At 45.7% G+C, this 24,621-nt stretch overlaps 1 protein-coding gene across 22 annotated transcripts in view; it reads left to right on the plus strand.

Moving 5' to 3' along the window:
• The window catches only part of EPB41 (erythrocyte membrane protein band 4.1), a 93,790-nt gene extending 70,150 nt beyond the window's left edge, over positions 1–23,640 (plus strand). For 12 of the 22 annotated variants that reach the window (XM_057379201.1, XM_057379202.1, XM_057379188.1 and 9 more), the window contains 7 exons: positions 1,541–1,720; positions 14,130–14,612; positions 15,826–15,954; positions 17,923–18,024; positions 18,478–18,558; positions 20,088–20,195; positions 21,088–23,640. In XM_057379201.1, the coding sequence (XP_057235184.1) occupies positions 1,541–1,720; positions 14,130–14,612; positions 15,826–15,954; positions 17,923–18,024; positions 18,478–18,558; positions 20,088–20,186 (1,074 nt within the window). In that variant the 3' untranslated portion in view covers positions 20,187–20,195; positions 21,088–23,640. Of the gene's footprint in view, positions 1–1,540; positions 1,721–3,685; positions 4,021–14,129; positions 14,613–15,825; positions 15,955–17,922; positions 18,025–18,477; positions 18,559–20,087; positions 20,219–21,087 lie in introns of those variants that run through there. The other 10 variants (XM_057379200.1, XM_057379204.1, XM_057379203.1 and 7 more) reach the window with 6 other exon arrangements.
• Positions 23,641–24,621: the final 981 nt, after the last annotated feature.

A 24,621-nucleotide genomic window follows, 5' to 3' on the forward strand; every position in this document is an offset into this window, starting at 1 on the left:
CTCCCCTTCCCACAGTCCTGTTGCTCCAGCCCTCCCCTACAACAGGGCTGACCCAGCAGCTCACCCCCTTTATTCCCATTATTTTTTTAATCCATGCACTTGGCAGATCAGATATTTTCCTGGCAGACCTCACCCTTCCAATCTGTTGATTTTACTGAAAGCCTTTCAATGCTCCACGTGTGCCAGGTTCCCACAGAAAGGGCAAAACGGAGGGGAAGGGAGACACTGAGCAAGCTGGTTCCTCAAGGTGCTTCCCAGACCTGGCTCCACGTGGTTCCTCATGGCTTTGCTCCTCTGTGAGCCCTCCCAGCCCTGCACCTGCACAGTGTTCCAAATTTAAGGTGCTCCTTCTCTCTGAGTCAGGAGCAGCTGGAGGGTTCTTGACCCAGGCAGGGATTTATCCCACATCAGACTCATTTCTGCTTTTCTTTCCTACCTAACAGGCACTTGTCTTACACTTTTATCTAGGATGGAAGCCAGAATTTGTTCTTTTCTCCCTAGAACTGTGCCAAAAAGTGTAAATGCTGTTAATGAAGCAATTAGGGTTTAGCCCTGTGGAGGGGGGTKCTGTGTTCTGGGTGTGCTGCAGGGATGAAGATTTTTGGGAGAGCCTGTCCTTTAGGGATGAGTTTGCTCTCCCATCTTGTGAAATCAATGGGCTGAATAAAAACTAAAAGTTAAATTTCCCAGTGATGTTTTTACTGATCTTGCTTTCCCCCCTTCTTGCTGCTTTTTGGTGCTGTCCAGAGAAATTGTTTGGCTTATGCAAAAGCTTTCTTTTCTACAACCTCTGGTTTGCTTGCAAGGAAAAACTATTTTTAACAAGYTGATTTGCCTTGAAGTCTGTGTGTTTATGCTGTACACTGGCATCACAGAGTAAAAATCTGACTTTTTCCAGATGAAAAATTTTAGCAGGAGTTTCTTGAGTGATCCAGCAAAAAACGAAGTTTCAGTTTGATTTTTTTTCAAAAAAATTATCTCATCTTAATCTCTGAAGTTTAAAACCTCCTATGGTACCTCCTGGAAGGATGAGATTAGAGGGAGGAGAAAAATGGTAATGAGGATATTCTGGTAGCAAAGATAATTCCTGCTAGGATGAAAGAGAAATAGGTATGAAGAGAGGAAGTAAACTTGGGAAAACGTATTATTGATCATTAATTGTATTGATACCTGAAATATTCAGGCTAGCAGAGGGAAAAGAAAGCTAAACCACACAATTTAGAGGCATTAGGTTAAATAACCCAAACAAACAGTCTGGCAACTCCTGTTTGGGGAAAATCCAGCTCAGCTGTTATCTGATTTTGGAGTAGCTTGAGATGAACCAATGCTGTGTCCTGCTCTTGGAGAAGACTGTTCCGTGACTGCAGTTTATCCCAATTAATCAAAGAGGAGGAGAGAGGACACTCCCTTTGTGTGTTTGCAGTGTGAGCACAGTTTGGGAAGTTGGCAGCAGCTCTGCTGAGCGCAGCTTTGCAAAGCACAGCCTAGGCAGTCCGGGCCTCTCCGTGTCCCTTCACTTACCCTGTCCTTTTGCTGCTAGGATCTAGATAAGACCCAGGAAGAAATCAAGAAGCACCACGCCAACATCAGTGAGTTGAAGAAGAACTTCATGGAGTCRGTCCCAGAGCCTCGGCCGAGTGAGTGGGACAAACGTTTGTCCACTCACTCCCCGTTCCGGAGCCTCAATGTCAACGGGCAGATYCCCACGGGAGCGGATGGAGTGAGTACCTTGGCATGGGTTATTCCAAGGGTGGATTTGCAGTGTAGACTCAGCCTCAACTCCCCTTAGCTTCTGCTTATTTTGGATTTTAATAGTTCATATTGACCTAGAACATGCAGAATGTTCTCTGAGGGAATCGAACTTTGAACTGTGATACTAGTCGTAGTATCATATAAATGGGATTTTTTTGCTAGAGAAGGATGTAGGAATTCCTTTACTGTTTTCATGCTGCTTTTCCTAGTGTTGCAGTCGCTGTGATGCTAGAAAGCCCTTCCCATGGTGTTTTTGGGGATTGATTCATTCCTGGATCTCCCCAAAATGTGGAAAAATCCCTGACAAACCCAAAATCCAAAGACCTAAATTACTCTTTCAGAGATAATATTGCAGATTATGCAATGGAGAAGCACYGGAATGGGATAATTTTTCCAAAATTACTTTATTCTCCAGTTAATCTGGTGCATCATTGGATTTAGACTTGTATTAGGAACTCTGGGTGCTGATCTGCTGTGGAGGCTTTGAGAAGACTCCTCAGGTGGCCACAGCAGGGCTATTCAAAGATGACTGAAATCTGCCTTCTTCCAGGAACTGTGTGTTAGTAACCACATACACTCACAGTTTCTCTGCTAATTTCCCTAAAAAGGTAATTTTTCAAGGAAAAACCAGTTACCGACTGTTTTTTCTTAGGTGACAGACACCTCTGTGTCATACTGGTGGCTCAAGTTTGGAGCTTATGAGTAAAACTGTAGTTAGTGCCTGTGGTAATCAGCCTTTGAAGTAGAAAATGCAATTTTTTATTGCAACAGAAAAATGGCATCCTGACTGCAAGTAGTGGCAGTTGGAGACTCTCCTGGTTTAAGCTCAGCTTTTCCCCTTTCTCCCCACAGCCCTGCAGATGAGCTAGTATTTAATCTTCAAACAAGGCAGATACTAATGAGGAAATAATCTTGCAGTGGATGGAGGGTTATTGTAACATGCGCAAGGGGTTTAACACCAAGTTTACTACAGGCCCCTCAAAGTTTGGAGTAAAGCCAGGACAGGTAAAGGGCTTTTTTTTGCCTGCTTGAAAAATGAGATGACCAAAACAATCTTAATCATGGTTGGTTGTTACACAGTCCCAGAATGGTTTGGATTGGAAGGGACCTTAAAGYCCWTTCAGWYCCACTCTTGCCRTRGGCAGGGACAYCTTCCRTAGACCAGGGTGCTCCAAACTCAATCCAGCCTGGCCTTGGACACTGCCAGGGAYTGAGGGGCAGCCACAGCTTCTCTGGSCACCCTATCATTGGGATTACCCTGTTTAACTCATTGGACAGACTTTGCCCTTTGTTGCTGAGCCTCCGTGTAGATTCCCCAGGAATGTGGGTAGCAGAGCTCTGCCCGCAGTGCCCTGTGTGTTTTGGGGTGTGGGTGTTTTGGGGTGTGGGTGTTTTGGGGTGTGGGTGGGACAGGGCAGAGCCTCTCAAGCACCACAGCTGCAGTTTAAGAATGTTATTTTTTGTGAAGAATTTCTTGCAAGGTGACACACTGAGATCTCGTAGGACTCTTGGTCACCAAAACTGGATGGTGGGGGCTTATCCCACCTAAGGCTGCAGTGGGTCTGCAGCACTTCAAGAACTGGTGTCAACCTTGGATTTGCATTTCTGGAAATTCCTTTAATCTGGTCCTCTTTGAAGTGATCTTGCTCTGAGGTGCCAATGGACATGTCCTGGTAGGAACTTTCAGAAATGCATCTTCCCCAGGCACTSACCAGGGAGAAAACTTTCCTTCACCTGCATGTGTTGAAGCATCATAAATCAGATGGTAATTTAAGGATGGTAAATCATGGTGCAAAGCCATTGCTCCTTGTCTTGGTTGTACCTTCAMCCTGCCTTAGAGGCCAAAGGGTTTTTTTGCCAGGGGCTTCTTTGCTGCTGTTCCTGTATGTTTTATTACAARACAACTGAACCTTAACACGCTTTGTGTGTCCAGGTCAAGAAAGTCACTGTCCTATCTTCTGAGAGACAGGTTGGTGGGCTTGAGATAAAGCTGCTGCTCTGATCTGTGCTTCTGAACCAGACTTGCTATTGCAATGGCACCAAGCAAAAATTCAACAGCAGCTGCTGGATAACATGTTTTCTTTTGGCTACATGAAGTAGTTTCATAACTCACACCCAGAGGACTTTGGCACTGCTGCAGCTTTTGCAGCTTTCAATTTTTGCTTATTTTGGTGCATGGCTGGTTTGAAAAAGCTGCATGACCAATATAACCGTGTATTTGGAGAGAAAAGCAATTCTGAAAATTTAACTGTTCCCTGTTCTTTTTATGTTGTCTTTCTTTCCGTTTCTTTGTTGTTTTAACGATCATGTTACTCTTGCATTTTATATTTTCTTTCGCTGCCCAGTCTCCCAGCTACTTTCTCCCGAATTCTCACCACTTAGGGGTGTGCAAAGAGCCAGTCCCAAAATACCACACTGACCAACGGAGGTTGGCTCAGCTGAGGGAGCTTAGAGCCAAATTCTTCCTCTCCTAAGTTCACTTCGGTTTGACCAAGGCTGGCAAAATAAAGGGATGCAGAGTACTGAACAGCAACATTCCCACAATCTTTTCTTCCTTCAGCAGAAGTGCTGAGGCCCRTGCATGGTCCTATATGCTGATTTACACATTCTGGGTTTTTATCATTCTTTAGACTCCAGAAACAAAAATGCTAAAAAACAGAGCAAAACTCCAGGAGTCTGCACTGCTCCTTACTGCCATCCTGCCTGTTCCATGTGTGGGATTTCTAAGATTTACAGTTTTTCACTTGTTCCAGTAGAATTTTCAAACCATTSGAAATTTTGATACTCTGGTCAGAACTTTGGAAAAGCGTTTTGTATCTGCTCTGCAGTCTGGCTGTTCCATGGGATTTTCCACATGCTGTGTTTTAAGGACACTGTAGATTAGGAAGCTGTCAGAGACCACATTTTGTACTGCACCATCCCTGTTTTGAATGCCTCAAACTTTTTTCTCAACCATTCCAATTCCAAAACATTCTGGAATGTTTTGAGCATCCACTTTTCTGGGAGGACAAGCACCAAACACCCATGATCCTGATGCAGATGTTGATGAGCTCTGCGGAGAGGACATGATTCTGTAGCTCCAGGGCTGGTGTGACCCAGGCCACCAGCAGCTCTGCTCCCCAGGGCAGTTTATTTTATGTKGACAAGAGCTGCCCTAATGCTTTGCACATCTCCAAGTGTCATTTTGGGCATCTTCCATCTGTCATTTTTGTTCATCTTTCTCTGTCTTTCTTGATCTTCTACCACGAAAGCAGACACGGGAACGGCCTCTGTTAGTACAGGATGAAGACAAACTAAAAAAGCAGGAGATACCTACTGAGACAGCCTTTCCCCGGCCAGCAAGTGAAGCAACTCTTCCAAAGGTTTCTATTGCAATTCCTGAAGAGCAGAAATTACTCAAAAAGTGTCATCTGTACTCTAGCATTTTTCCTTCTCCACGTATTCCCTTTATTATGTCCTTTTTCCTGGTCATAGCACTGACTGTTTGGTGGCTGCTCTTTCTCTGAGTGGCAACAGGGTGATGTTGAAACCTCAAGACCAAAGCTCCTGAATTTCTTGGCTGTAGTTTTGGCTGCATCTTTCTTGTCCTGGTCTTTGATCTCCGTAGTTGGCTGTCCCAGGGAGGGACACACCGTGACTGTCATGTTAATCCCACTGTATGTCCTTGTGTGGCTGTCATGGGACCTGGCAGGAGTGGGCATGGATTGCCATGTCCATTCTGAAGTTTCCAATGGTACAAAAGCAAATTCTTTGAACTGTGTTCCCAGTTGCTGTGGGAGGGCAGGTGAGGGGAGGAGATCATGGGAGGAGTTTGGTTTCCTGAGCCCCTGTAGACTTCCCATAGGAATTGCTGGAGAATTGCGTTCAAACTTGTTGTTGTAATATGTTCACAACCTGAAGAACATTTGACACTGATCTAAAAGGGGCTTTGGAGGACTCTGCTGAATCACAGGATCCTGGAATGATTTGGGGTTGGAAAAGACCTTAAAGATTATCTCATTTCACCCTCTGCTATTAGCAGGGAACCTTCCACTGGACCAGGTTACTCCAGGCCCTGCCCAACTTGGCCTTGAACAATTCCAGGCATGGGGAGTCCACAGCCTCTCTGGACARTAAGAGGTTGAATCTCTAGGAAGAACACTGGAATCTAATCCATAACCAGTCCATTTCTAGGAAACTCAGATTGGCACTTAAATAAAAAGTGCTGGTTCTCACTGCTGCTCTWGGTGATAACCTAGGGACAGGGTCAGCTTTTCATTTCCTAGTGGGGGAAGCCTTTGACAAAGTATCCCAGCTTCCCTCTCCAYCCCTATTCTCACATCCAAGAAAATACATAGTGTTATAGGAGAAAACCCATTGCAAGCAGATACTTACTGTAAACATAGGTTAATCATTTTTTAGTACCTGATGGTCTTGGTGCACTTGGGATGTGTTTTAATTAATTCATGTGGAATTAACCGGYGCATGTTTGCTCAGGTTACCAGGATGGAGTTACTCGCTGTTTGAACATTCCTTCTGTTGGCATATTGGCTTGGCCACATCAGGACACTAGAAGTGTGTTAAAGCCCTTGATTATTTTTTACTTCTTTAACCAAATGGTTGCATGCTGGTCCTTGTTYATTGCCTACAGTGTAAATGCCTGGATGATGCTCCCATTTTTTCAAGTTATCCTGGCTGAGCTGTGCAGGCTCCAGCCCAGCTGGGCTGAGCAGAGCTGGTTTGTAAGCTGGAGGGAAGGTGGGACTTTGTGTCTAAGGGGTTTCTTTTCTGTAAATAGTAACGAYAGGGCTGAGCTGAGCCCCCCATGTTTCCTTTCTAATCCATGTTCTGTATTCACTGGAGGGTTGGGCTGGACACAGTCACTCTGAGAACACCCTGCTCCAGAAGTACAGGAGAGTAAGGAGCAGACCTTTATTACAGGGACTAAAATCTGTGAATATATATAAATACCTGTATTTATAATCCTTTCTAGATATGTATCTGTATGGACAGTGTTATTTAGGAAGCTAGCAGATAAGCTTGAAGGAATAAGGCAAACATGGCATGTGCTGTCTGGTCTGAGGGTCCATGGAGTATCRTGGACCACTCGAGCCACCTCTTGCTCCCAATGTACAGACTGAGGCTCTAAGTGCTGTCTCAGAAATTTAGGTTGCTAGTGAAACCCTTCGTTTTAATTCCACARGAATCTTTCCAATTCCTCTTGTAACCTGCTCTGATTAGTTCACCAGTTTGTGCCTTTAGGACTTTGTTTTGTGAGGATGCTAATTTTTCATTGGAAAATATTCTTCCCTTTTTAATACACTGCCTTTAATACACAGTCTTCCTCCTTTGGCGCTTGGAAGTGTAGAAGTCAGAGAGTAGTGTTGTCCAGGTGTAGTGTGGTGTGAAGGAGTGTTGGCAGGCTGTGTCCCTGCATTCTTAGAGCATCCCTTGGAATGCACGTGGACTCAAGTGGATTTGGTGTGGAATTTAGAAAGACAAAAGGTGGGCACTGGAGAGGAGAGATGGGAAGGATGCTGATGTACCATATGCTGTGCAGAAGATGCAGGATGGGATTCCCTSCCTGCATCTCCTTCCCAAAATGGGGATGAAAAACAGGGATTGTTTGTTCTCCCCAGTTTGATATGGAGAGAGAAGAAACAGGAGTGGTTTTGTTCTCTGTCTGTATTTCCTGGAGAAAAGCAGGCTGAACACACAGATTCTTCCTTCCCAAAGTCATTGCTGGGGATTGCTGCTGGGATGCTGTGTTGAGCACTGCTGAGGTTACTGCATTTCTGGTCCAATGACAAGGACTTGGAAGCACACTGGTGGCTTTGGTAAAGCCATGGTTTCTGTAGCTCTGTCACCCATTTCCAAAGGACCTGAGGTCTCCAACTCTTTCTGCAAAGCAACCTTAGACCAGAGTGCTCAGGTGTCTCATCCCAGAGGAATAAGAGATGGGCTCTGTCACCTCAGCTCCATTCTGTAACTCTAATTCAAATGGCCTCTTTCTCTCTTTTTTAGTCTTGAGATAAGGCTGGYTGTCATCAGCAAAAATCCTTGGAAACTTTACACTCTGGAAACGCTCAGGAACATTTTTGGGATTTATATATCAATTACCACTGCAGAGTATAAAGAAATTGAACAAATGCTTTCTATTTCTCTGTCAGTTTAGAGGCCAGTTACCATATTTCTTCAGGTAGATAGGATCCCTCCTGACAGAGGAAACCTGTGACTTAGCAGGAACAGAAACCTCCTTTGTCCAACGCCCCAGGGATGTACCCGTGGGCTCCAGCCCCTTTCCCAGTCTCTGATCTGCTTCTTTTCCTGTTTGCTTCTACTGCAAAGGGAGTGACAGTCCATGGCAATGCATGTTAAGGTCTCATTCCTGCACATTTTGTATGCCATTTGTGCACATTCCTTATCTCTTACATGTTGGTGCTGTGGTTTCCCCTTTTTAATGCAGAGGATGCAGCACTGAGAGGAGGGATTTTGGGAGCCCTGCTGTCATCCCTGTGTATGGGGAGAGCTGATTGGCTCTAGTGCTGTTTAAGGGCAGAGGTCTCAGGGGATCTATAAAGGAACCAGTGCATGTACTTCATTCCCTGTTTTCCTCAGGAACAAACTTGCTGGAAACACTGACAGCTCCTGTCTGCCTGCCCCAACACCCATTAACACAGGGATTCACACACCCAGTGGGACTGGTATGGTCCAGTGCCAGGCTGTGAGTGATGGAGAGCTGAGCTGTCCCTCCTGCAGGGAAGCTGGAAATGTCTGCAGCACATAACCTAATCCAGGTTGGCATGAGAAATCCTAAATTTTCAATGTGACCTGCTGCAGAAAATAGCATTCCGATGAGTGGCACRCTGGTAACATAGTCTGCCAGCAGTTCTGATATCAATTAGGCTTTCCCAGTGTTTGTAGTGTGATCACTCAGCACTTCAGTGCTCATGTGTAGGATCCCACTGGGAGCTGTTGAGGGTTCAGTGATTCTCATCATGATATTGATGGTTGGCTCCACACTCAGTTCCTGAATCTCCTTACCCCAATTCCATCTCTTCTGAGCACCACCTAAAACACACAGTATTTTCTTGTGCTTTCTTGCTTTAGGARAAGGTGGAGAGCAGTATTTTGAAGCAGCAGTTGTGCCAGAGCCAATAGCTTGGGACTCAGATTCAGCTCCTAGGCTGCACTGGGTGTGGGGCTCTGTATGTGATGATATTTCAGGTGTTCATTGCTGTAAAACAACATCCCTTTTTCTTTTTCGACACTAAAAGGCAGCAGATAAATGAGGGTGTTGGCTGTATCTCCTGCCAYGTCCTGCCTCACTCAGGGAGTGATAGAAGATGAGCTGAGGACTCTGCTTGAGTAGCTCAGTCAAGGTACAGTGTACAGCCCAGTGATTTGCCCAGTAACTAGTGATGAYGCTAAAGAGTAGGTATTCCATATCTCCCTCCTATCCTGAAATAACAAGGAGAGGTAGATTTCATCAGCATGGCACCAAGGGAAGTAGTTTGTGTTTGGAGGAATGGCTGTACCAGGGGCTCCTGGTAAGGTTATCATAGAATCATGAAATATCCTGTGTTGGAAGGGAACCACAAGGATCATCRAGTCCASGTCCTAATGGATATGGGCAAAGTGTCTTTCACTTCACATCAATGCCAATAATTTGTCACTCTCAGAATTGTTTCACTGGTTCATTGGGTTTTCTTTTTTCCTCATCCTGAGTTGATGGTGCCTGTTCTGACCTACAGAATGAGGGAGGAAGCTTTCTGGTTAAATTCAGCCCAAAAAAGAGTTATCAATTAATGGAGAAACTCCTTGGTCTGTACTGACAGGCAGGTGACACTGGAGATCCCAGCAGTGGTAGTTCCTCTTGTGTCTCTGTTTGCATCTGTTGTGGTTTGTGAGGCTGGAGGGAAGGACTGGCTTTTGTTTGGGCTGCTTTGGAATCATTTAGCAATGGTACACAGTCCTGTTGGATCAGTCTGTGGGGACTAGAAACACTTTCTTTTTTACCTAAAATGCTCTCTTTTGGAACACCTATTTGGTTTTGTATTTTTTCTCAGATTTTTCTTTGTAAATATGTACATTTATCATTAATAAATGTTATTGCAAATCAGATCTTTCTCTCCACTGCTTATTAACCAAAAAAGCTATATATGACCTGTGTTAATGATTTCCTTGAGCTAACCCTCAGTATTCCTTTCTCAAAGCAGGAACCATCAGACCCTGTTGCCTTGCTGGTGGCATTCAGGGTTTTAGGTCTGCTGGATGCTCTTGGATGTGGGTTTGGTGCTTCTGGGGAGAGGGGGCACAGAAGACTTCAGCTGTAAGCTCTCAAACTGGCCAGAATGATTCAAATGAGGATTAAATCCAGCTTGATTTAAGACAGGCTTTGTTTACTGGAGCCTTCTACTAAATGCTTAATAACATTCTAACACCTCCCTCTTCGCTTCACAGACTGAATGGTAGGAAAGATCAATTGCAGAGAATTGTTCTGAGAGCAGAAATGAGACAGGTCCTGCACAGCTCAGCTACAAGAGCCTCTGTCCACCTGTGGTGTGTTAATCTGGGGACAAAAATGCTCCTTTTGGGTTTTGTAAGTGAAGAAACCACATTCCTAATGAACCACCATTCCTCATCTCGGTGAKACGACACAAGCTTCTGGTGGGGTTTGGCTGGTTGAAGCTCAGGTTGTGTTTCAAGGCTGGGTCAAGAGTCAATTTTAGCTCCAAGTTTTTTTCTGTGAGATTCTTTTCTTTTGGACAAATCATTTGGCTCATCCTGTGCTGTCACGAGTGATCACAGGAAGGCAGATCTGGCTGCTCATGCTGCTGGTCCCAAGATGAGCCTGGCAGAGCTGGAACTTGATTTATGGAATGAGGGAAGTGGAAAGAGCAGCACAAAATAGATGGTTTTTATAAACAGTGATTTTATCCCCAGTTTTCATCTGCTGCTCATGCACTAAGGCAGCTCTTGCAATGCTGTTACTTTGTTCTCTGCAAAGGGAATTGGGAATAAGAAGCCCTTCATGTGAGAGTACCTGTCCCACAAAAGGGTTGGGAAGGGGAYCAGGGTGGGTGGGCAGAGGAATTATATTGCCCAGTTATATTGCTGATAATTTAAGTCTTGATCTTGAGGTTGTTTCATGTTGCCAAGTCGTCAATGCAATGATTGGAGGTGGTTGCTGTGTGTTGTGTAATATAATGGATTCTTGTTCATGACAGAATTTAATCTTTTGAAGCTTTGAGCACACTGTATTTTCTAGCATTACTTTTCATTTTGGTCAAAATCTCTTTTACTCTTCTGTCATCKGAGTAGGCTGGTCAGGATGTTGTGRTCAGATCAATGGCAATGAAAACATCCAYTGAAAATCACAAATCCATAGGTAATGTCCATCCTTTTCGATGCCAGGATTTGTTGAACAGCGTCTAAACTTTTTAATTTTTACTTTAAGGCAAAGCAGTCTGTAAGGCAATGACAGGTACTGTAAAAATAAGGATCTCTTGTTTTCTGCTTTATAATACTTTTTACTCAAGTGCTTTGCCAGCTGTGAGATTGAGCATCAGTTGATCTGGGAGCGCTCTCTGGTGAGTGTGGTTTGCTGCMAAAGCAACATCATCTTGTGCATCCYTAGACAGTGACTCCAGGCCTGGGAGCTTCTGTGGATCCTTGTTTGGGGATAATCTAATAACAGTGTCAACAATTCAATTGCCATGGAACAGGACTGGGAAGTACTAACCAGCTGGGATTCCTAGCAGTACATGTGGGGGCTATAGGGAGTTGCTGTGCATGATGACTTCATGGTTTTAGCAATTTTTATTAAATAGTAACTGGCAGTTGACATCATTTTAGCACTCCTTACATTTCCTGCAGGATAATTGTCTGATTTGGGGTGGGAATGATGGAATATTCTACTGAGAGAGGTAGCAGCGTGAAAAAAACATCCACTCTGACAGCACAGGGCAGCCAGCTGATACAAATAKATCCTGATCCAAAACAGCAGGTTCTTGAAAAAATACAGGGAGACCARTTTATACAAAACCACTTCTCAAGAAAAAGAAATTCTTTTGGCACTGGTATCARCCATGCAATTAAGCCTGTTATTAATTTATCCCCAGTTTGAATTATTGTGTGTCAGTTCACAGTGCAATGCTTTGGCTGTATCCTCAGGTGCACAAAGATTTGTATTTCAAGGGTGATGCTTTAGCTGTATTCATGTCCAGGTTTGTTTCTTCTGGGACATTGCATCCTGTTCTGTATTTTATTTACTCTGTGTTTGGCTGCTTCATGCTTGATTTAGGCTTTGCTGGTTTGGGGCTGTGTCCCTGGAATTAAGTAGCTGGCAGTCCAGGCACCTCTCAAGTTTCCTGGGTCTCAATGAGAGCTTGGAACTCTGCAAATCTGAGCCCTAAGCAAAGGGATGCTTTTGCATTTGCAATTTAAAACAAATCTTGATAAGATCAAAATTTGTAGCAGATGCTGAAATTCCTATGGGGAAGTTTTACACAGATAATTTTATCTAGAATCAAATACCTTCCCTTTAGTCTTATCYTCTTAGGAGTGGAATAAAAAGGCAAGGCAAAGAGTGCTTCTGATCAGTTGATCTTATCAGGATTTTATTCTCTTTCCAGCTTGCATGTTTGCTGCTGCACTTGTCTCTGCTGGTTACCAGTGTATATGTGCACGACACAGGCTCCTTTCCAGCTTTCTCTTCCTTTATGCATCTGTCATACAAGATGATTCCAAAACACAAAAATTATTTTCTCTGTCTCTGAYAGGGAACTGGGAGGTTGTTTTGACTGTGTAAAGATTTTTGCCTCTTAAATACATCAGTGTTTGTGTAGCTGCTTAATCTTTGTTTCATCTGCTTTGTTTTATCTGTGATTCTTTTCTTGGTTGAGTAGTGCCCCAGCTCTTACGTAAGGAAATCTYACTCCTAAGGCATGTTCCATTAAACCCCAGAAGGTGAGCTGTGTCTTCTCAAGGTCYCATGAGTAATTTGCAACATTTAGCACATATAATTAAGGGAAGATCATGATTTTGGCAGTATATAAATTCAAGTTTTAAACCAACAAGAYATGACTGTACAAAGCTGATATTGCCATTCATGTTCTGTTTTGTGGAGTATTGCAATGTAGTGTCTTGTCTTAGGAAATGAGGGTGGAATCTGGATATGGTATCATAGAATATCCTGAATGGGAAGGGACCCACAGGGATCATTGATGCAACCCCTGTGCTGCCCAGGATACCCCAGCAATCCCACCCTGTGCCTGAGAGCATTRTTCAAGATCCTGCAGCTCTGGCAGCCTTGGGGCTGTGCCCATTCTCTGGGCAGTGCCAGCACCCTCTGGGGACAGAAGAACCTTTCCCTGCTCTCCAGCCTGAGCCTGCCCTGGCCCAGCTCCAGCCCTTCCCTGTCCCTGTCCCAGGGAGCAGAGATCGGAGCTGCCCCTCAGGAAGGAAGAGGAGCTGGAAACTGCCTTGAGGTCCCCCCCTAAATATTGGAGGAGTACACATGGAAGTGGGTTTGGGTCAGAATTACCTTTCCCTGTGAGCACAGTCTGACCTGCCCACCTCAGTGCTTCTTGCTCTCCCTTCACTCCTGTTAAATGCATTTGGCTAAGCAATATCCTGACAACCTAAGAGAAGCACAAGAGGCTGGAAATCCTAATGGATAGAAATCTTAAGGCTTATCTGCATTGCAAGAGAAGGAAGCAGAGAAAAATACCCATGAGAAATTGGGGAAGAGTAATTTCTCAAAATGATACTAAGAAAAGTATCTGTTTGTTCCTACATAAAGCAGCTTCTGCTCTTACCCTACCATTGAGCTGTGCCATTAAGGGAGGYCAGTCAAGGTGAAAGCCTCTGGTGTATAAAAAAATGCACCATACCAAATAACCCACATGCTTCAGGCCTCACATTTTAAGCACAAATTAAATTTTTTTGGTTGCCCAGGGAATCTTGTTAGAAAGTGAGGCAACAGTTTAGAGGAGTCAAAAGCAAAATTTGGATGGTTTTTGAGTATTGGGTGGGTTTTGTTGCCCGTGGAAGTTTTGGATGTGCACAAGTCCCCACTAAAATTATTCCAAACTGAGCAAAAAGTGCTTAGTGGTGGCTTTTCCTGTAGGTCCTGAGAATTGTTTTCATATTMATTCTTTAAAATTTAGGAGAGTGGATTATTAATGTACCAGGAAGGCTGTGTCAGTAAATGCTCTGGATGTGTAACATAGCACAAAGGTTTTCCAGTGTCCAACCCCACTGTTGCATGTGTTACTGTGATGTATGGTAAGAACCTGATGTTTTGCCTTGATGCCTCCTGACCTCCTGCTCTCCCTAACTCCCTGCTCTCTTTCTCTCTCTCTGGCCTTTTTTGTGTATCTGTTTCTTTTTAGAAAATGAGTGACTTTCTTTCCCAAGAGGATGTGGCTGCAGTGCCAGAGTGGAACAGTTTTAACCCTGGCTTTGTGTGGGAGGGCTCAAAGCATTCAGTAGCTCTTAGTGAGACTCCAGTGCCACCAGCCTCACAGCCTTCTCCCAGCTGGCACTTAGGTGTTCCCTCCCTAAGCAGCAAGGAGGAGGAGGAGGAGGAGGAGGAGGAGCAGGAGGAGGTGGTTCCCAGCCTCTCTTCAAGCAAGGAGGACCTGACATGTGGAAAGGGGGTTTGTGTGGATGTGGAGAAAGACTTGAAGTTCTCTGAGCCAGAGCTGCTCCCCCCCAACCCTGCCACACCTCCCCAGCAGCCCTGGGGAGGAGAGGAGGAGGAGGAGGAGGTGGCAGAGGACGGTGAAGACAGCTTTACCTTTAGAAAGCCACATGGCAAATGTCCCAACCCCGATGCTCCTAACAGGCTGCCGGAGCTCATTCGCTGCTTCCAGGTAGTGAGCACAGATCCTGCACCCCATCCCCTGGCTRCCTTTGGAGTGGGAACCCAAACACTGCAGCAAGCAGATGCCAGAGACACGCACAGGAGTTGGGTTTGCTTGGCTTGGAGTCATGCTTGGAGCTAACAAGCCGGTGAATCTCCTCCAGTCAGTGCAAAGAGCCCCTCTCAATTTATCTTTGATTCAATAGGAGCCACTGTCAATTTGTCTTTGCATTAAATACAGGTCCCTCTCAATTTAGCTTTGCRTGAAATACAGTTGCTGCATCACAATGCCCTTTGCTCTTCTTGAATCAAACCATCCTGTGGCATTCCTCAAAATGGGCAGTATTTAGTCTCAAAACCAATGTAATTTTAGCTTCTTAGAGATTTTGCTGTCTCCAGCTGGATTGATGGCTGACCCTCAGCACAGCAGAGCAAATTTGAGGTGCTGTCAAGTGTATTTCAATGCCCCCTTTGGGCTCCCCACTGTGGGAGGGATTTTTGCCTGCTCCAGTGTTAATGTTGCTTTTGGTTCAATAGATGCCCRTTTCCCCCTAATGATCACGGTGGCACCTGGCAGGGTTGGGGATGGTGGCAGAAATCGAGYCCTCTGGGAAAGCACTGGGTCTGAACTAACTCTCTTCTTCTGGATAATCATCAGGTGGTGAACAACTGATTTCTCTTCTCCCCGCCCTTATTTTTCTTTGTTTTATCTGACATTGATTTAATAAAAGTTAAAGATCTGATGAGGATTTTTAGWAACACAGTGTTGCACTTGAGGTCAGAATAAAGCTGCTCAGCTGTGATCAAGTCTTTGTGTGCCCGGGGTTGGTGTTAATCCTGACACTGGCATCAGCAGATGGGGGTCATCTTCTCCTGGCAGCTGGCAATGAGCTTCTGGGAATTAAAAAGTTAAGAATCAGTGGAAGCAGCGGCTGTGGTGTTGTGACACACCTGTTAAACCCTTAATGCCTGGTTTGGGCTGACCAGAGTCCATGGTGTGGGGAAGGGCTGGAGGATTTTGCTGCCTGTCTTAATCCCCACACCCGCTCTCTGCCCTTGCAGCAGTGTGTCGTACCAGCAACTCAAACCCAAAGATTTCCAGGCTGACCTTGGTTTCCACAGTGCTTTTATCAGATCAGTGTCAGAACACTTGCTGGCAGCCCAGTCAGGATGTGGAGATGGGAGCTGGGTGTTTACACAATGTTTTTAACCCTGTCYCACAGCCCCCGCTAGTGAAGACACAGACTGTCACCATCTCCGACGTGTCCAGCGCCATCAAAAGTGAAATTCCCACAAAAGAGGTCCCCATTGTCCATACAGAAACGAAGACCATCACCTACGAAGCTGCACAGGTAAGGTGTGTTCTGATTAATTTCCCAGGGGCTTAATTAAACTCAAGTTTACATTTTGTTTCCAAATCCTAAGGATATGACAGCAGTACTTGCCCTTCTCTGCACATCTGACTGCAGCACAGGCATTAACTGATGCTGTGGACACTATTTCCAGGTGCATCTGGTATTTTTAGAGGAGTGATGGTTTTGCTATCCCTGAAGGGTAATTATTTTTTCAAGATGTGCTTGCAAACAGAATTTATCTTCAGCCACTGGAAGTTTTGGGATGTGGATTTGCCTRTACAAAGTTAACCTGAGTTGGTCTTGTTTCTGCGAGAGATGCCTTGTCTTGTTTTCCCAGCAGCCCTTGCTGTTCATGCCTCTTTGGAACTTGATTTATAAATTACTTGGTCATCCTTGAGGTTTCAAAACTGAAACGGTTGTTGAACACCAAGTGTTTTGTGTAAAATGCAGCCTGARTGGGTATGTGGTGATTAGAAAGTAAAAATGTTAGTGGAGTGGTATCAAGATATGCAGGTATGGATTCATTACTGAGATTACAATTAATGCTCAGTCTAAAACAGATTTTAATCATAGAATCACAAGATGGTTTGGGATGGAAGGAACCTTAGAGCTCRTGCAGTTCCAGTCCCCTGGACACCTTCCACTAGACCTGGTTGCTCCAAGCCCTGTCCAGCCTGGCCTTGGGCAGACACTTCAAGGGATTAAGGGGCAGCCACAGCTGCCCTGGGCAACCTGTGCCAGAGCCTCCCCACCCTCACAGGGAAGTATTCCTCCCCAGTATCCCATCTATCCCTGCCCTCTGGCAGTGGGAAGCCATTCCCTCCTGTCCTGTCACTCCAGGCCTTTGTCCAGGGTTCCTCTCCAGCTCTCCTGGAGCCTGTTTAGGCTCTGSAAGGGCTTTATGGTGTCCTRRAGCCTTCTGTTCTCCAGGCTGAACACCCCCATCTCTCCCMRCMTTTATTTATGTATTTGAGRTTTTGGAGGCTGTGTCAGCTTGGCTTTGCCATCACTGTGGTTGTCAGCAGCAGCGTGGGCTCTGCTGTTGGAGTGAAGGGACTGTGGGGTATTGTTTTGGGTTCAGGCATCTCGTGATTGTGTGATTTGGGAGTCCTAAGGAATCCTGTGGCTGTTCAGCATCCTCCCCAACTGCAGGGTCAGAGGGATCATTCAGACAGTGGTGGTGAGCATTGCCCTGGCTTTTAGCAAGTGAGCAAGTGAATTGAGGAGTTGTGCTCTAACTGAGAAATGAAAAGTGATCTCCAGGTCTSAGATCAGTTGGCCATGTGTGCACTACGATGTGATGTGCCATGAGATCTCTTCCAGACTATAAAATGATCCCATCTTGTGGTAATTGCAGATATTGTCCCAGTGCCGAGCAAGGATGCTGCCCAGTGGGGACATGGACAGCATGGCCAGGATGACTTAGTTTGGGGTTTTTGGCAGACCTTGAGTGGYTGACTTAGGCAGGATGAGATCCAAGAACCAGCTTTAAAATTTATTCTGGTTTCAGCAAATGTCTGGGTGTTCATTGCTTCTGCAGAMCATAAAGGGAGGGATGTGCTAGGTGCTGTCAGAAGGGTGACAAGTACCTTCTGAATCAGATTGTGCTCTTGGCTTTGTGGATCTCCCTGGATGCAGGCAGGTGGAATTTGGGATCAGTGTCTGCACTGGTCTCCTGTTGTGGTTCAGGCATTGACAGTATGACCAGCACTGCATAGCCAGCAGCGTGCCCTCCTGCTCTGAGGGGTGCAGGATCTCTGCTTTTCCAGYCTCAAAGCCCAGGGAGTTTTGAGTTTTCAGAGACATGCCCAGCTTTTGTGCACCTGGGCACAGGCTGACTTGTTGTGTCTTGTGGTCCACAAAGGAGCTTTTTTCCTCAGATTGTCCTCTGTCCTCCAGTGATGTGGAGCCCCTGCTTGTGTCCCCAGTGCTCAGGGACTGATGGCCTGTTCTTGTGTCCCACAGACAGACGGTGGCAATGGGGATTTAGACCCTGGTATCCTGCTGACTGCCCAGACCATCACTTCAGAAACCACCAGCAGCACCACCACCACCCAGATCACCAAGGTAACACCAGGAACCCCACAGGACACCCATTCAAACAGCAGCCTGATGGACAGATGGGCAGGGATGAATGAGAGAAAAAAAACACTTTTGGAAGTTCCTTTCAAATATATGATTAGTACCTGGAGCAAAGCACGAGGGGTTCTGTTTTTCCTGTGTTAAATCTGTGGATTGTGCATTAATTGCAGCACAGTCTGGACACGGGCTGTGGCYGTCCTGTGGGACAGCAGGAAGAGCTGTACTCTGAGGAGAAGCTCTTCTGTGGCTCACATATAAAAAATGACTATTTGACAGTTTTTACTTGAGCAGCAGCAGTTTCCCTGTGAGTCTGATGCTGTGGTACAATGGCACTATTTGGTGACACTATTTTTGGATACTGTCTTTAGATAGGCAGCCTCAGTAAGCTCAAACTCCTCTGCATTTCTACACTTAGAACAGCTTTTCCTTCTGTTCTAGACTGTGAAAGGTGGCATTTCAGAGACACGGATTGAGAAGAGGATTGTCATCACAGGAGATGCAGATGTAGACCATGACCAGGTAGGAGTGTAGTAGCAGATGTGATCCAAAAAAGCTCCCCAGAGCTGGCAAAAATCAGTCAGGCTGCCTGTTCAAAGAAAACATTGCCAAAAGATGACCCAGGGAAACTTTACTGGGGTAGAAATAAAACTTCAAAATGCATATTTTTATAAATTGTGGCTGCTCCATCCCTGGAAGTTTTCAAGGCCAGGTTGGACATGGCTTGGCACAGCCTGSTCTWGTGGAAAGTGTCCCTGCCCATGGCAGGGGGTGGAATGAGATGAAGGTTTGGGACCATTCCCAACCAAACTRTTCCATGATTCTTTATCAGTAATAAATTCCTTTTTGATATTATGTAGCTGAGCCAGCAAAGCTGAATTCTATTCTGAACCTGGTTTTGGCAGCAAAATTTTGATTCCAGAATTGTTTTGGACAACTGTAGGGTTATTTTTTTTTTAATCTGTAAAAACGTGAAATAAAAGTTTTCCTTGACATCTGGCTGATCTGTGTTTATTTTCCCATAACTTTGAAGCACTATTGCTATTCTACAGTGCCAGAAGTAATTTTGGAGCACTCAGCACCTGCATTACATCTCTTTGGCTTTATATGAAACCTTYCTGATGACTCAGCCTCATTGGCCTCTTGCATGTGTTGGAAGTGATGATTTTGTCATCAGGGAATTATACTTTGAATTTATATTTAGTTGCAAGTATTGTGGGGGTGGAGAATATTCTTTTGACAAGATCTAGTTTATTAACTCCAACAGAAAATGTCTGAGATGTCTGAAATGTGCCTATCATACTTGCTGGAAGAATAAGCAGCATTGACTTAATTRGTCTCATCCATCTTCTCCCATGAGAAAGGGGAGAGATGGGGTATGTTCTTCAAATACTGCTTTTCAGAAATAAAGTAAAAGCACCAGAAGTCACCAAAGTGTGTGGCTGAAGTCCTAGGGGCAATTTTGGGCACCACAAKWYMWRAMSYAAWKMRAKWWKMSMGAKKMSRKWGKRGRKKKKGKRSRKGGTSMRGRGKSRSSASRSGMSRSRYGRSKGRKGGCWSWSGRYRYKYKMWGYKKKMRSMKRGMRSASWGMRGSCWSAGMKCAGWGSKSRSTGSRGSYYKSAKCTCTGMTCYCTGSKMCMKGGRMMAGGRARKGSYKGRRSYKGGSCMRGGSMKRYTYRGGMTGGAGAGCAGGGAAAGGTTCTTCTGTCCCCAGAGGGTGCTGGCACTGCCCAGGCTCCCCAGGGAATGGKCMYRGCCCCRAGGCTGCCAGAGCTCCAGGAGCAATTGGACAATRCTCTGAAGCACAGATGGGTTTGGTGGMGTGTCCTGGGCAGAGCCAGGAGTTGGACTTAATGATCCACATAGGTCCCTTCCAATTTGGGATCTTCTGTAACTCTGTGAAGTACATTCGCTTTTCTTTTTCACAGCCTAGCATCAGAAGCAGGTTCTGAAGCCCTTGGGGATGTGGGTGCCATGCTGTGCCATGCTGTGCCATGCTGTGCCATGCTGTGCCATGCCCTAACCCATTCTCTTCCATGCTGTCCTGCAGGTCCTGGCACAGGCGATCAAGGCTGCCAAGGAGCAGCACCCAGACATGTCAGTGACCAAAGTGGTTGTGCATCAGGAGACTGAGATTGCAGAGGAGTAACTTGGCTGTGTGAGTAGAGAGACCACCTCATGGTGGGTGCATCTCTGTGCACATGAGGTTTGGGGAAATGTGGTCAGATTTGAAGAAGATGATCATTGTTCTCTGCTGAGTCTTGCTTGGGCTGGTCATGCTAGATCCATGGAGGCTGATGAGGCAGTACAGGCACACTAATCCTGTGGAAATGAGCCAAAATGGGTTAAAAGCTACAGAGCTCCTGCCATGAGGMTGCTTTTCCTTCCAAACACTTGCAATGTCCTGGGAGCATAGGGAGCTGTAGGTGTCACATMGACCAGTACCCATGTCAGTGCCCAGTAACCCCCGAGCTGGACYCCAAGCTTGCCTGGAAGTTACCTTTTCTGCATTTTTGATAAGTTTGGGAAGGAGCTGCTAAAAGAATCTAGGAGCTCTGCCTGTGCCCCAGTGCTGTAAAGCCCATCCTGCCCCATGCCAGTGATCACAGAATCCTGGAATGGTTTGGGTTGGATGGGACCATAAAGCTCATCCTGTCCCACCACCTGTCATGGTCAGGGACACCTTCCACTAGATCAGGTTGCTCCAAGCCCTGTCCAGCCTGGCTTTGGACACTTCCAGGGATTGAGGGGCAGCCACAACTACCCTGGGCACCCTGTGCCAGGACCTCCCCACCCTCACAGGGAAAGATTCCTTCCCAATATTGCATCTATCCCTGTTCTCCAGCAGTGTGAAGCCATTCCCCCTTGTTCTGTCACTCCAGGCCCTTGTCCAGGGTCCCTCTCCAGCTCTCCTGGACCCTGTTTAGGCACTTCTCACCTGCCATTGGTGGTAACTCACCTGAATTCAGTTCCCATCCACTTCAGGGAGGCAGATTCYTGTATTTCCCAGCTGCTGGCAGCTGTAACTTACCCTGTTCCTCTCTTCCTAGGAAACGTTCCTGCCAGCGTGAACACCAGGAAAAAGAAACCCAGCAAAACTACCAAGAAACTTACCTGGAGCACAAAGACCTCGGATTTCAGACTTGACACTCAGAGACATTCATATCATTTATTAAGAATTGCGCTTTTGACATTTTACTTGGGATTTTTCCAGACTCCACTGGATCCTATTGGACATAGGGTTTTGGTGTTGGGTTTTTTTTTTTTATATCTATTGTGACAGAAATATGCCATATTTCTAACTGTACTGAATATTTTTTACAGGTTTTCAATTTTGCATTCCCTCTCACGCAAAGCCTCTTCAAACACAGGACCCCCACCTCGCAGGGCTCCAGGGCTCCCTGTTTTAACTTGTATTCCCTCTGCCTCATCAGGGATCACAGAGCCACGGGTCCTTCTGCCAGGAGAGTCAGTTCAAGAGTCAGACTTCTTGTGCAGCATTTCTGATTGCCTCTGGATCATTTTTGTAGCACTGCTCTGGACCTCCAGCCCTGCTGCAAGCCCTGGGCTGCTCTGAGCTCCCTCCCTGCTGGGTTCCAGCCCTGGCCTGTGCTCACAGCAGGGTTTTGTGACGTAGCCTATGCACACATCTGAATAGTTGACTAGATTTAAGGAATACTGGAAGTTGCTTCAAGTATTTTATACTGTGAATTTTAGAGCTTTAAGAGGACTGTGATAGCATCTTGCCTTCTTCCTGTGTGTCTCTGCTGAGTGCTCCCCACCTGTTTGTGTTTTCTAGATGCAATTAAATGAAAAAGCCCTTAGAAGTGTGTGTTTAAGGTGTTTGGACTCGAGATGCTATTAAGGTAGGCTTCTGCATCATTCACAGGAACTGAGTTTTTCAGTGTCATAGTTTTTCACTWGTTTGTGTTCATGATTTTTAAATTAGGGAGGGTTTTTTTTTTGTGAGTCATGGGTTGGGTTTTTTCCCTCCCCTCACAGTGCTATTTAAAGCTGAACACGTTACCCATTTCCCAGAGCATGTATCCTACTACCATTTAATTTAAACTCCTTTAGACAATCCTTCCTAGGCCTGCAAGCTATTTGGAGAGGCTGAACAAGGAATTTTAAGAGGTGTCAGGTGTTGCTGGTTGTGATAGAGCCAAACCACATGGGAAGTGCTGACATTCCCTCTTCCACGCTGTCCTGAGGGTCTGGATTTGGTTTCATGACCCCCTTGCCAGAATGAAATATCAAGGTGATTGTCTGAATCTTTGAGGCTGAGTTTACAGACTCCCAGGGCCATCTCCAGCACGGAGCAGGTGATGCAAAAACACGATTCCAGTGTCTGGATGTGCTCCCACTGCTGCTCTCTCAGCCTCATGGGAATGTTCTTGCCTGGTTTGTCCTTCCAGCATTTAAATTCAAGATTCAAGAAGCAAAAAACCAAGCTCTGTAAAGAGTCTGCCCAGACACTTGGGAACACTTTAGTCCACTTGAGGTTGTGATTTTTTATTTTTTTTTATGTATAAATATATATATATATCGTGTGGTACAGTGGTAGCTGAGGGCAGAGTGCTCTGCTCCTCAGGCGTGGGTGGGAAGAAAATGGCAATAAAGAARAAGGCTCTCTAGTTTTAAATTTGAATAATGTATTTCAGAAGTCACTGGATTTAGCTCAGGCTGCAATGATGTGCACTGTTAAGCTGCAAACAGCCCTGGAACTACACTGGGGCTGGTGCAGCTCTCAACTTCAGGTGCAATTTTAATTAAGCTGTCAGTATTGATTGGAGACTGCTGGAGCTACTGGATTTTGGCTTTCTTTGAGCCTYGTTGGCCCTGGGTATTGCTCAGCCTCCAGCCTTCCCATGCCAGCAGCTGCCTCTGGGCTGCTCTGGGTGCAGGGTCCCCTCCAGGATGCTCTGTGTTCCTCAGGGCAYCCTGCTCTGGGGATTTAGGGAGTCCTGGGCTCCACAGCTGCACTGTAGAGATTAAGTCTTCCTATCCCTGTCTGAAAAGCTCTTTCCTTCCTTAATCTGCCACACAGACCCTGGAATGGGTCTGTGTCTCCACTGTCCTCAACTTAGTTGGGTAATGCTTGCCTTAAACACCCGTTGTGCTGAGCACCCTCTGGCACTGTCCTTTTTCTGGGAATTGAGTTTTTTGCCACTCAGTCCTTCCTTCRCCCCTGCAGCAGCCACCAGAGGAGTGAAGGGACATGGGGAACAGCGGCTGAGAGGATTTCTGGGCTTTACCAGGCAAAGCCAGTGTGATAAAAGTTTGTCCATAGCACTTAAATGCACTTGGCTGTCAGGGGAATTTAGGGGTACGTGGTTCCTGGGTGTTCCCTTGGGGTGTCCCCATGCCCTGAGCACGATGAGTGTCAAAAACCCCCTGAGCAGGGAATTTCTGGGGTGAGAAACCTGCTGGCAGGAGAGGTGGTTCCTTCCCAAAAGGATAGATTTTGGGTAGCTGTTTCCAGGTTGCCCATTCTCACGCTTCCCCCTGCTGAGTTTCTTGCTTCTGCARTAATTTCAGTCATGGCCTCGTGCCCTTTGCCATCACCTGCTCTCTGACCTCAGGGCTTTCCAGCTCCACTCCTGCCAACAGTGTCCAAGCCCAGGAGCTGGACAGGAGCCTGGGAAGAAGATACAAGTTAAAGCAGAAGAATCTTTTCCCAGCCTCATCCAGGGCCGTGGTGGGGCTGCCCACTCTTTCCACCTCTGGCTGGGTTTAAGATCCTTGGCTCTGAGTGTGATGTGTCAGCTCTAGGGACAAACCAGCTAAGTAAGGTCTATTTATATGAATGTTCCCAGCTCTTCCCACTCCACAAATTTACCCAGAGACTGTCTTGATTGTATAATATACATTATATGGAAGCTATTTATATATGAATGAATGTTTTTATAGAAAGGAAGGCAAAGAGCTCCTGTTCTCCATTAAACTGGAATGGCAGCTGTGGTTGCCCATTAGCAATCCCTGACCAACAGAGATGTGTTAGCAAAGGACTGACTGATTTTTGGTTTTAATAAACTGGTTTGCTGATTTTCCTAATTGTACAATTACCTTAAGAGGTGGTAGTGTCCCAGCCTTAGAGATGAAACTTGTAAAAAAAAATAAAAATAATTTAGTTGAGAAGATGAAGGAGCTTTGTAAAATTTTTTAAAGGCAATTGTGAACTGTTTAGGCTAGGCATTTACACTCTTTATAAAAATAGGAACTTTTAAAGTTGGCAAAATTTTCTAGATCAGCTAGTGGTGGGAGCTGTTATTTTGGATTTTYGTAGTGAATCAAAGGGAAAGTTGCCGTAGCATTTAGGCAGACCTAAGTGTTCAGTATTGCTTCTTGTATTGCATTTTTCAATAAATTTTCAAACAAAACTCTCTCCCCAGCACTGAATTATCATCCTTCTCACCCTCCTCTAGGTCTCTCTCCTCAACCTGGCTTTGTGGTAACTTGGCTTTAACAGCCTAAAGCAGACCCTCGGCCCCAAATGCAGCTCTGGCAGTGCCAAAGCTCTCCCAGCCCTGGGCTGGCATTTCCCTGGGCTCTTGGTGCCTTCAGACCCTTTAAACAGTTCCCAG

Source organism: Malurus melanocephalus, unplaced genomic scaffold (assembly GCF_030028575.1).
Source record: "Malurus melanocephalus ecotype Western Australia unplaced genomic scaffold, MMel_1.1 scaffold_393, whole genome shotgun sequence".
Classification (NCBI taxonomy): Eukaryota; Metazoa; Chordata; class Aves; order Passeriformes; family Maluridae; genus Malurus; species Malurus melanocephalus.